Below are 12,423 nucleotides of genomic sequence, written 5' to 3' on the forward strand. Positions count from 1 at the left end.
GTTCAGCTTGGAAAAGAGACGACGCAGGGGGATTGAGAGAGGTCTATACAATCATGCCGGGTGTGGAGAATGTGAATCAGGAAGTGTTATTTACTCCTTCTCATAACACATGAACCAGGGGTCACGCACTGAAAGTAATTGGCAGCAGGTTTAAAACAAACAGAAGGAAGTCCTTCACACAACACAGTCAACCTGTGGAACTCATTGCCAGCGGATGCTGTGAAGGCCAAAAGTATAACTGGGTTCAAAAAAGAATTAGATAAGTTCCTAGAGGACAGGTTCATCAATGGCTATTAGCCAGGGGTCAGGGCTCTGGGTGTCCCTAAACCTCTGACTGGGAGTGAAAGACAGGGGATGGATCACTTGAAAATTGCCCTGTTCCATTCACTCCCTTTGCAGTGCCTGGCACCAGCCACTGTTGGAAGACAGGATACTGGGCTAGATGGACCATTGGTCTGACCCAGTCTGGCTGTTCTTAATCCACGGGAGGGGGAAGTGAAAACCTCACAAGCTGGCACTCCCTGACGCTACATCTGTCCTGCAATCATTGGTTCAAATGGTGCTCAAGTGGCTTTATAGATTCATAGATACTAAGGTCAGAAGGGACCATTATGATCATCTAGTCCGACCTCCTGCACAACGCAGGCCACAGAATCCCACCCGCCCACTTCTGCGATAAACCTCTCATCTATGTCTGAGCTATTGAAGTCCTCAACTCGTGGTTTACAGACTTCAAGGAGCAGAGAATCCTCCAGCAAGTGACTTGTGCCCCATGCTACAGAGGAACGCGAAAAACCTCCAGGGCCTCTTCCAATCTGCCCTGGAGGAAAATTCCTTCCCGACCCCAAATATGGCGATCAGCTAAACCTTGAGCATGTGGGCAAGGTTCACCAGCCAGATACTACAGAAAATTCTTTCCTGGATAACTCAGATCCCACCCCATCTAACATCCCATCACAGGCCATTGGGCCTATTTACCATGAATATTTAAAGATCAGCTAATTGCCAAAATCATGTTATCCCATCATACCATCTCCTCCATAAACTTACCGAGTTTAATCTTAAAGCCAGATAGATCTTTTGCCCCCACTGCTTCCCTTGGAAGGCTGTTCCAAAACTTCACTCCTCTGATGGTTAGAAACCGTCGTCTAATTTCAAGTGTAAACTTCCTTTACTCTAGCTAGCTTGGGCAGTGGAGCAGCGAAGCTCATGGCAGCGCAGAATTCAGCGTGGGCTTGCACCGCAAGAGTTCCCTGGGGCTCCAGGCAGACCAGTACAGCCTGCCCCGACGTGCCAGCTGCCACGGCTTCACTGCTCTGGGACCTGAGCTGGCTCGATTCACTGCAATCACAGCCCACATTTCAGGCTAGACGTACCCTGTATTCTCCTGATTCGTCCTTTGGAGAAGGGGTTGGAGACACCTCTTACCTGCTCTGAGGACATCCACTGGAGGCCAGGGTTATCTATATGGGGCCTCCTTGTTTCCATATGCTGACCCTGGTCCTTGGCTCCCCTGGGCAATATGGTTTCTTCAGGATTTTGTTGGGTGTCCCCAAGCTGAAAGTACTACCAGTGACCCCCTCCTTGCATTCCCCTCCCCAGTTCTCTCATGCCAGCAGGTCAGGCAACGTATCCTGAGACAACAATGGCAGCTGCCCAAGGAACTCCCTGAGAGGCGGTTGCAAAGCAAGAGGGGAAAGTGATGAAGGTCCCTGCAGACCCTGGGGCTGATGCACTGCTCCCCGTGTAGGCCCGTCACAGTGGCGCACGTGTGTTCCCTGTTCCCGCCAGCCTGGCTTCGCCATGGCAGGAGAACGCTGCTCGGGATACAGCACTGATACCACGTGATCAGGAGCTGGCCCCTCAGGGGCCTCTTGGGTAGAGCTGGTCAAAACCATGGAAAGACACCAGCTGGCCATCAGACAACGCAGGGATGTCCAAGCCGAAGCGTTCGGCGGGCGCATTGACTTTGACAAAAGTTTATACAGAAAAAAGCTGAAATGAAACATTGCAACTTTCTCGTTTTGTTGTCAAAACGTCTCCTTTCGACAGGGCAAAACCCTCTTGTTTTGCCTTGAGCATTTCAGTTCATTTTGTTTTAACTTTCTTATGCTATTGACCTATTAACTTAAATATCACATCACACTTAGATGGCTGTTATACAATAGATGGCTTCACATTGCGTTACGCTGTCACGACACGAAGAAAATGAAGAATACGAAACATTTCAGCGTTCCTGACTCAAAGCTGGGGCGGGGGGGAGGGGGATTGGCACTCCGCAGGACACCGCAGCTTCTCACTCAGGTTCAGATGGAAACCAGAGCTCAAACTGGAGGAATTCCTCACTGAACGGCTAATCCATTTTCTGAGCAGCCCTATCCTGGGCACCTGGTGTCCACACTCCCAGGGCTTTAGCGCTCCTCATGTGGCTGTGAGCTCTGCTGAGCAGTGCGTGTGAGGCTGGGGGGGAGCCAGTCCCATTGGCAAGAGGAATGAGCTGTCCCCTTACTCCCAGGAGTGCTTATCTCTGACCCACGCTGCACAAGGAGCAGGGCAAAGGGCTCTGCACACTCGCTCCCCCCTGCTCCCCACTGCACACTTGTGCAAAGGCCGGGGGGGGATTCCAGCCCTTCTGGTGCAGGCTGGAGAACAGCAGCGACCATTGGGACTGTACGGTTGCAACCAGATACTGGTTTCTTGCCCCAAAAGCCGCAGACAAAACTAATGTGTTCCAGCCCGAGCTGCTGAAGAGCCCATTTGCCTGCACCTAGTTGACAAATGCAGTGCAGGGAGTACAGAGCATCAGTGCAAAGAGGCCCGTGGACATCAATGCGTTCTGCATAGCAGTGCATGCAGCTCCCATCAGCTTGTCTCCATGTGCCGAACTACACAGCTTCCCTGCAACGCCCTTTAAGCTGCCAGGAGTGTTGTGGTAGGAGACACCCCCCGCCCCCCAGAAATGGATGAGACAACTGGGGAGCTGAACACATATTTGCTTGAATCACTCTGCCACAAAAATGCGGCAGTTGGTGCCAGCCCCTTAGGAATGCACAGGGGCCACGCTGCCAGGTGTAGCAGCTAAAGCAAAAGCAAATGTCTGTCCATTGATCACAAGGGAAAATACCTTTGTGCCTCAGTGTATCCGGAGGGGTGGTCGGGGGCCTGCCAGCTGAGAGGAGTGCAGGGGAAGCCATTGTTTTTCGATGGCATGTTTTGCGGTAATTGCTGCCTCGTTTGCACTGAGCATTCTGCAAGGCCAGCGGGAGGGGGGCATTGCTTCGGTTTCCCTTTATTCATTGCTCCTTCCTTCTGCCCATGACTGTGTCGGGGCGGTGGGTCTCATGGCCCGGGAAGCAGCGCCCCCACACACCCGTAGTAAGGTTACGTTCTAGTCACGGGCATTTTTAGTAAAAGTCAGGGACAGGTCACAGGCAGCAAACAAAAATTCACAGCCAGTGACCTGTCCATGACTTTTACTAAAAACACCTGTGACTAAAACTTGGGCGGGGAGGATCATGGCGAATTTTCATGCATCACCCAAGTGTGAAGAAGAGCAATAGATACCATGAATCTGATTCCGGTCTCAGGGACACGAATGTAAATCGGGAGTAATGGCAATGAGGTAAAACTGCTGTGAAATGGGTGTGAGGCCAGAATCAGACCAAGAAATTTAGCTACAAGCATTTCTGCTTTCAAATGAAATCCTCAGTGAAGCCTCTCATGAACACAAAGAAGAGCGTAAGCTAGGGGCCACCTCTGAGTCTAACAGTCCGTATTAGGCGTGGCGGCAGACTCTGGAATACAACAAACAGCGTGCGTACCTTGCCATCTCTTCCCCAGCGCTGTGCCATGATACTGCATCTTAGGAGTGCACCTGAGCCAGAGAGGAAACAGAAAAAGCAGCAAACCCACACTGTCCCCTACTGGCCAAACACCAACATGCACCGTGACTAGAGAGTAAAACACCCCACCCAAGGGCATTCCGTAGACATTAATTAGGGAAGGAAGGAAGGGGTTTTGGTCAAAAAAGGAGGAGGGGATTTGACAAAAAATAGCTATTGACCTTATGAAAATGTTCACATCATTCAAAAGCTTCTCACTCTACTACCAACAATCAAAACTCACATTTTCATTTGGATTCAAACCGAATGGAATCGAAGTGATGGTTCTGTTTGGTTTTTCTGCCTTTTCATAGATATTTAGGTCAGAAGGGACCATTATGATCATCTAGTCTGACCTCCTGCACAATGCAGGCCACAGAATTTCACCCACCACTCCTAAAAAAGACCTCACACCTATATCTGTGCTATTGAAGTCCTCAAATTGTAGTTTGAAGACCTCAAGGAGCAGAGAATCCTCCAGCAAGTGACCCGTGCCCCATGCTACAGAGGAAGGCGAAAAACCTCCAGGGCCTTCCAATCTGCCCTGGAGGAAAATTCCTTCCCGACCCCAAATATGGCGATCAGCTAAACCCTGAGCATATGGGCAAGATTCATCAGCCAGATACTACAGAAAATTCTTTCCCGGGTAACTTGGATCTTACCCCATCTAAAAACCCATCACAGGCCATTGGGCCTATTTACCATGAATATTTAATTACCAAAACCATGTTATCCCATCATACCATCTCCTCCATAAACTTATCGAGTTTAATCTTAAAGCAAGATAGATCTTTTGCCCCCACTACTTCCCTCGGAAGGCTATTCCAAAACTTCACTCCTCTGATGGTTAGAAACCTTCGTCTAATTTCTAATCTAAATTTCCTAGTGGCCAGTTTATATCCATTTGTTCTTGTGTCCACATTGGTATTGAGTTTAAATAATTCCTCTCCCTCTCTGGTATTTATCCCTCTGATATATTTTCCCTCCCCCCTGCCCCAAAGAGAGAGAAAGAGGGGAAAGGAATTTAAAAAAAAACAAACAAAAGTATTTGGCTCAATTCAATTCAGTTTGCATCAAGAGGAAATTGTTTGTTTTCAATGATTTCTTCCAAAAGGGGGAAAAAAGATTTTGAACAAAACAAACCATTTCCTTTCTGTTTGGAATATTTTGCAAAGGAGAATTCCCATTGTTTGACCAGCCCTGATGCGAGCAGGGTGCTGAGCCCAGCTTTAATGGACTGTGCCCTCCCCCAGGAGCTGTGCTGGAGATAGCTCAATCGACTCCCGAAGAACGAGGACTGAATGGGTGAGGAGACAGCACCTGTCTCAGCTGTTAGGCCAAGGGCTGTGGTGGGGGAATCTTGGCTCCTAAAGACATGGAAGGAATTGTGCCCCACCAGGAGTGGCAGCAAGGGGCTATGCCAGCCACCAGGGCTCTGTAGTCTCGGGAGTGATTTCCCAAGAGTCCCACGATTTCCCAAGAGTGGGTTTGGCCCATATGGCTTGGCCTGATTCCCCAGGCTCTAGGGAAGCTGCTTGCTGTCTCATTTATGGGCCGCACATGGGAGGCCGAGCTGCGATAGGATCATGAAAGTGATTCAGGGAGTTCCAGCCAGGGAAGTGCTGCACGAAGAGGGTGAGGAGAGATGTCCTGGCTGCTGCAGCTGGTGGAGATCCCAGCAGTATGGCACGTTTGCGGTACACGGAGAGGGGTGTATTATCCACTTTCTCCAAAGCCCCTGTTTACCCTCTGCTGAGCCTCTGGGTCATGTTTTGGGCTGGATTCACTTTCCCCCCATTTGGGGTATGACATTCTATTTATAGCTTAACCTCTGGATTCTTTCTCTGCTCCTTCCCTTGCCCGGCACAGATCACTGCCCCTCCTCACACCTTGCCAGCTCTTCTGCTTGGTGCAAGGCAAGCTGGAGCCAGGGAGATTCTCACTCCCAGCCTCTCTCTGTCCCCAGCCTCCCACTGGAGAGCAGCTCCCGGACCATGGGGTTGGTGCCATGAAAACCCTGGCCCCAGAGCCTAGAGGCTGCTCTAACATATTCAAGCTAATAGCTTCCAAGGGGGCTGTTTGCCAGCCCAGGAGCAACAGTGCACTCCAGCCAAGCCTCCAGCTTGCCCCATCTCCCCAGGGCAGCTGGGATCAGGTGACACAGGACCTGACTACATGGGCTCAGTGATAGCCATACACTTCTCCATGCTGGAGGAATTGCCAGCTAGGGAAACCAGGCTGCTATCTGGGCCCTCTGCGCTGGGTCTGGATTGTAGCTCATGACCAGGTCTGTTATGTCTGTTCCTGGCTTCCACAGTAAAACACCTCCAGGATGGGGCTTCCCTCATCCCCACTTCAGGACACCGCAGTCTTGCTGCACTACAAAGCTGCTCTGACAATCTCAGGTAAGAACCGCTGGTGCTTTCTTTAGGTGATTTTCTACCCAGTGGGAGACAAGAGAGACCAGTTGGATCATCTGGTTCCAAAAGTTGTAAAAACTCTACATTTTATTTGCTAAAAACAGTAACACGATAGTTAATTTATCATAAAAATGCCAGTTCAAAATGTAGGTCTGTGTATACAGCACAGCCAGCCCTCAGCTCTCCGGCCCAACCCCAGCCCAGAATTAGTAAGATACCACTGAGCGGATCCGGTACTTGATCACCCTGCCATCTTGTTTCAAAAAAAAACAACCCAGAGTTAACATGCGGGAAAAATAAATCCCACCCAACTTTTTAAATAATGCAAAATAGAAATCCTCTATTCTACAGGCACAAGTTTCAATTGTTCATTTAATATGATTTCTGTGTGGGGCTGGGCTTTCCAGGCAATGTCTGCATGGTCAGCACCCCTTAGCCAGACCACCCATTCCATATTTGGCAGCAAATGAAAGAACAAATTCAATGCTCCGAAATCTCACGAGATTTGGTGTTTGTTCTTAAAGATACAGCTCCTGGAGTCATGTGATTATGTGCAAACCTCAGCTTTCATTTAAAAAGCAAAGTAAGTTTCTAGCCCCATCAATGCTAAGAAGAGCTGAAAACTGTGAACCCTAAAGCCACAAACACCAGAAGGCAAATAAAAGAACCCAACTCTCATGGTTTTTAAGCCAATCCCATGATTTTGGGGGTCCCCACTCATGATTTTGGAGTGGTTGAGGCTGGTGTTGTTGCAAATGCTGAATGGCAATTATAACCTACACTCAGGGTGAAATTCTGCTCTCCTGTGCAGATCACCAGCACAAGGTCTGGGCCACACTTAAGTCCCACCTGTGCTCTTTGTTGAAGGCTTAAGTAGCATGCAGGCCTGGTGCGGCGCCCCTGGCCAGGCGGAGCTTTGCCTTGAGTGTGGGCTCCAGAGAAGGGAAGGATGGGTAAAGCCGTGCGTAGTGCAGGAAAAACAGAAGGACCAAAAGCTGCAGGGTGAAAGTTTCTACTGCAGTGTCTGTGCTAAGGAAGCTGGGGTTGCGAGGACCAGACAAGTGAATGCTGACCGTATTTACACCATACCAAAAGGTGACCCCGGAGGAATTCCCGTGGAAACAATGATAACTCTATGGGAACTTCCCTCGCCACTTTCTATCCTCATCAGCAAGGCAGCTTGTCACCCCTCAATGTCGAGAGACACAAATGACACAGATGCACGCTTTTCTCAGCACCAATAGGGGGGAGGGATAGCTCAGTGGTTTGAGCATTGACCTGCTAAACCCAGGGTTGCGAGTTCAATCCTTGAGGGGGGCCATTTAGGTATCTGGGGCAAAAATTGGGGATTAGTCCTGCTTTGAGCAGGGGGTTGGACTAGATGACCTCCTGAGGTCCCTTCCAACCCTGATATTCTATGAAAAGCCCTGAGAAACCTGAGGAAGGCCCAGACAGCAGCAATTATTCACTTCCCCTGGGCTGCTGAGCCAGAGAGCAGCAACCTATCAGCCTGAGCTGTGCGCCAGCTCCGGAAAACAGAGCGCGCAGGGAGGTGCCTTGGGATCCTGGCTTGTTGGTATGTGCCCAGCGCAGAGCCCCGCGGCCCAAGCCCTGTGCAATACATCCTCCCTTAGCAGCATCTGCAGGCCAGCTGCACTACAGACTGCTCCCAGTCCCTACGTTCTGAGAGGCTGGAGTGTATTTTCCTGCCCTCCCAGCCCGTGGGCTTGAGCTTTCCTCTCTACTTCATGCCCTGCTCCTCCCTGTACAGGCAGAGCTAACAATAAATAGTATGGCTTTCAATATTTTGAATCACTATTTTCCAACATTAAACAAAAAGAAAATACATTTGTGTTAAAAAATAATGCAGCCCAGGGCAGGCGTCTCATTGCAGCTTGTGCACGAAGCCATCCACAGTGGGGATCTCCTGGTCTCTTTCCTTGTGGGGATCTACCATGTGGCTGTACCTTTCTCCTCGGTGACATTCCAGGAAGGGTCCCCAGTTAGCAGCTGGCCGGCAGCAGCTCACAATACGCTGGGAAGCAAAAAATACAGTCCCCAAAGGGGATTTAATTTCTTCGTTGTTTCTGCTGATATTTCCTTGCAGGTTTTTATTCTCTGCACCATGCTTTATTTGGTACATTTTGCTGAACAGTGGGGAGAAATCGAAACACTGACCTCCCCGCGCCCCAAAACCCACCTCAGGTACAAAATCAAAGCAATCCAAACATTTGGTTACAAATCACAAGTGCCCAGGAAGTTCAGCTGCATTTAAAGCTCGTTCTGCAAGAGTGCCTGGGCTGATGGACTTGTGCTAGTGTAATGCCGACAGACCCCGGTCGTCAGCGGTGGGGGGGCGGGGTCTCTGGAGCTTAGTGCATGAGCCTCTACCGCATGAGCTAAAAGCCAGCCGGCTGCTAGCTAAGGCTACAGAGAGAGAAAATGAGTCTGCTCGAAGTGATCTCGGTGCCACTACCGAACACCACCCCCAGGAGGTGCGTGGGTTACACTAGCAGAGGTCCCTCCCCTACACATCTTGTTTGCTCTCCGCTGCTTCCCTTGCAGCTGCCCCGTGCTCACTCCATGGTGAAAGGTGACATCCGAAATAGGTGACCGTTTCCCCGTTCCTCCTCTTCCCTGTCTCCATCTTTTGTCCTGCAGCTCAATTCATCTGCATGCTGCAATCCTATTTGCTGAAATTAAATGAGCTGAAGAACAAAGGGATATAAACTGGCCATTGACAAGTTTAGGCTTGAAATTAGACGAAGGTTTCTACCATCAGAGGAGTGAAGTTCTGGAGCAGCCTTCCAAGGGAAGCAGTGGGGGCAAAAAACCTAACCAGCGTCAAGCCCGAGCTCGATAAATTTGTGGAGGGATGGTATGATGAGACTGCTCGCAATGGCGTGTAGCCGACCTGCTACACACAGCAAATCTCTCCAATGGCTGGTGATGGGACGGGCTCCGAGTTACTCCAGAGAATTCGTTCCCAGGTATCTTGCTGCTGGGTCTCACCCACATGCGCATGGTCTCACTGATCGCCATATTTGAGATCGGGAAGGAATTTTCCCCCGGGTCAGATTGTCAGAGACCCTGGGGGCAGAGTTCCCCCTAATTTTTCCCCACCCATGTGCGGAATGAATTTTATGTGCACCAATATGGAGGCGATATGTGACACATGACCTTCATATCGATGTGCACATAACAAAATTCACGTGGTGGGGGTGGGGCCATGGGGTTCGGAGTGTGGCGGGGGCTCAGGCCTGGGGCAGAGGGTTGGGGTGCAGCGGTGTGAGGGCTCCAGCTGGGGGTGCGGGCTCTGGGTTGGGGCCAGGGATGAGGGGCTCAGGCGTGGGGCCAGGGACGAGGGATTTGGGGTGCAGGAGGGTGCTCTGGGGCAACAGTGAGGAGAGAGGATTCCCCCGCCCCGCAGCTCTCTCTCCCCGCAGAAGCACCTGGGTTGAGGGGGGAGAGGCGCCTCTTCCCGCAGAAGTAGTTCTGGGGTTGGGCTGCAGGATAGGCATCCCTTCCCGGACCCCAGCAGGTCCGGGCCAGGGGAGGGCTGCCCTGGCCGCACCTGGGGCCGGGCCACCCCAGCTGCACCTGGGGCCACCCTGGCCACGCCTGGGTCTGGGCGGGCGCCCCGACCGCCAGTCTGGGCTGCAGCAGAGTTGGGGCTGGGGGAGGGGCGCTGCAGCAGGTTGGGGCCGGGCTAGGTGGGGGCCAAGGGAGGGGTGCCCCGCGCCCAGCCGCGGCAGGTCCCCAGGAGGGTTCCCTGAGCACCTGTGTGGCACTAGGTAGGCTGCTCTGTGGCCCCGCAGCTTACAGGGAACTTAGCCGGGGCGGGGGCAGGGTTTGCCTTCCTCTGCAGCCTGGGGCACAGGGTCTCTTGCAGGCTTAAACTCGTGTAAATGGTGGGTTCTCTGTCCCTTGACGTCTTTAAACCATGCTTTGAGGACGTCAGTTACTCAGTCCGAGGCTAGGGGGTCAATTACAGGAGTGGGTGGGTGAAGCTCTGTGGCCTGCAAGATGATCATGATGGTACCTTCTGGCCTTCGAGTCTAGGAGCTGGCAAATACGCCCGGGCCTGGGCACACTGCCAGCCGGACCAGGCTATTATCCAGGCACTATCCGATATATGAGAGGTACATCGATGATATTTTCATCCTCTGCACAGATGACTTAAGCTCCCTCATCAATTTTCACCACAACTTCAACCACCACCAGCCGTCCATTGAACTCTCTCCGGAGCACTCCCACACTGGCATCAACTTCCTGAACATCGTGATCAGCTTCAACAACGGAACCCCTCAGACAAGTGTATGCAAGACACCCACAGATCACCACACCTACTTTCGCAGATCCAGTAACCGCTCCAAACACACCAAGAGATCTGTTATCTACAGCCAGGTACTCAGATACCACAGAATAGTCTTCCAGGAGAAAGTCTGGAATATACACCTTAAAACATTTAAAACTGCCTTCACCATACAAGGACACTCTACCTGAGAAGTAGATCACATCATGGAACAGGCCACCAAAATCCCCAGAAAGAAACTGTTTCAATACAGAAATAAGACCCCCCTCCAACCGCACACCCCTCGTTGTCCCCTACCATCTCACACTGGAACCCATATGGGGTAACATCAAACAATTACACCCCCACTCAATGGGAACCCTATTTGGAAAGAAATATTTCCTGAACCCCCTCTTCTGGCCATCAAACCACCCCCCAGCCTCTCCAAGCTCATCATCACAAGCAAGCACCTCACAGACCAGAACACACCAACTAGTTGGAGCTTGGTCCTGCTTTGAGCAGGGGGTTGGACTAGGTGACGTCCTGAGGTCCCTTCCAACCTTGATATTCTATGAAAGCAGCACCAGACCCTGCCAGAACAATTGATGCAAAACCTGCAGACATAGCTCCACGATACGATGATCATCACCCCCACAACACACCTTTCAAGATCCACGGTCCTACACAAGCCTATCACAACGTGTGGTGTACCTCATCCAGTGCATTAAATGCCCAATTACACCTGTGTGTGTGAAACCCGACAATCACTATGCTCTCGAATGAGCTCACACAGGAAAATGATAAAAGGCAAAAACACTGTCACCTGTGGGTGAGCACTTTTCCCAAAGCGATCACTCTACATCTGACCTCTCGGTCCTCGTCCTCCAGGGAAATCTGCACAAACACCTTCAAAAGACGAGCCTAGGAGCTTAAATTAATCACTTTGCTAGACACTAAAAAACATGGTCTTAATAAAGACACTGGATTTATGGCTTATTACAACAATCTATACCCACTACTCCCCTCCCCTTTTTGTCCTGTGACTACAGGGGTGTTAATGGGCCATTTTACCTTGAATGGTCCCTCAGAATATGTGCTAATTACTTATGCTAAACTATCGGTTTGACCCTGTATTTAGCTCTGACACTCTCAGAACCTTTCCCAGGCCTGAAGAGCTCTGTGTATTTTGAAAGCTTGTCTCTCTCACCAAGAGAAGTTGGTCACCCACTTTGTCTCTTCCTCAATCCGAACCCTCATTAACTACAGTGGGATGGGGCCCGAGTGAAGATGCGAGCGTGACTGTAGATTTGAAATTGCATAGTTCAGCACTGGAATAACAATGGAAACAGTAAATGAGACCATGAAGATCAGGACGGACTGCATGTCTTTACCACAGGGAAACACTGACCACTGCCAAATGACTATGAAATTCCAAGGGAATTACTGATTGCCTTCGTATGACAGCCAATCGGGCCAAATTCATCTCTGCCAATGCCAGGGATTTGTTTTGATCCAACAAGTTTATCTGATTAATGTGAGAAGTCAGGGTCTGATCCTGCCCCCAGTGAAGTCACTGTAAGTGTCCCCATTAACTTCCATCAGGACAGCTGACCCTGTGGTCCTATTGCAAATGTTCTCTTAGGCCCTCACCTGCCACAGGTTTCCTTGAGCTTTCACTATTTTTACAATTGCAACAATGGGAATCCAGATGATGCAGAAGACAATCATACACCAGCCCACAGCAGTTCCCCATGCAGGGTATTCGACTGAGCCATACTTGGGAGGTGAAAATGCGACCAAAGACCAGCATAAAATCACCTGTTAAAAA

General features: G+C 50.6%; 1 protein-coding gene across 5 annotated transcripts in view; it reads right to left on the reverse strand.

The window, feature by feature from the left end:
* Positions 1–6,370: 6,370 nt before the first annotated feature.
* Positions 6,371–12,423, reverse strand: part of SLC6A14 (solute carrier family 6 member 14) — a 28,420-nt gene continuing 22,367 nt past the window's right edge. For 3 of the 5 annotated variants that reach the window (XM_073358560.1, XM_073358559.1, XM_073358565.1), the window contains 2 exons: positions 12,246–12,413; positions 6,371–8,336 (listed from right to left, as the gene is read on the reverse strand). In XM_073358560.1, coding sequence (XP_073214661.1) covers positions 8,187–8,336; positions 12,246–12,413 — 318 coding nt within the window. In that variant the 3' untranslated portion in view covers positions 6,371–8,186. Of the gene's footprint in view, positions 8,337–12,245; positions 12,414–12,423 lie in introns of those variants that run through there. The other 2 variants (XM_073358564.1, XM_073358563.1) reach the window with 1 other exon arrangement.

The sequence above is a fragment of the Lepidochelys kempii genome, chromosome 9, assembly GCF_965140265.1.
Source record: "Lepidochelys kempii isolate rLepKem1 chromosome 9, rLepKem1.hap2, whole genome shotgun sequence".
NCBI classification, from domain to species: Eukaryota; Metazoa; Chordata; order Testudines; family Cheloniidae; genus Lepidochelys; species Lepidochelys kempii.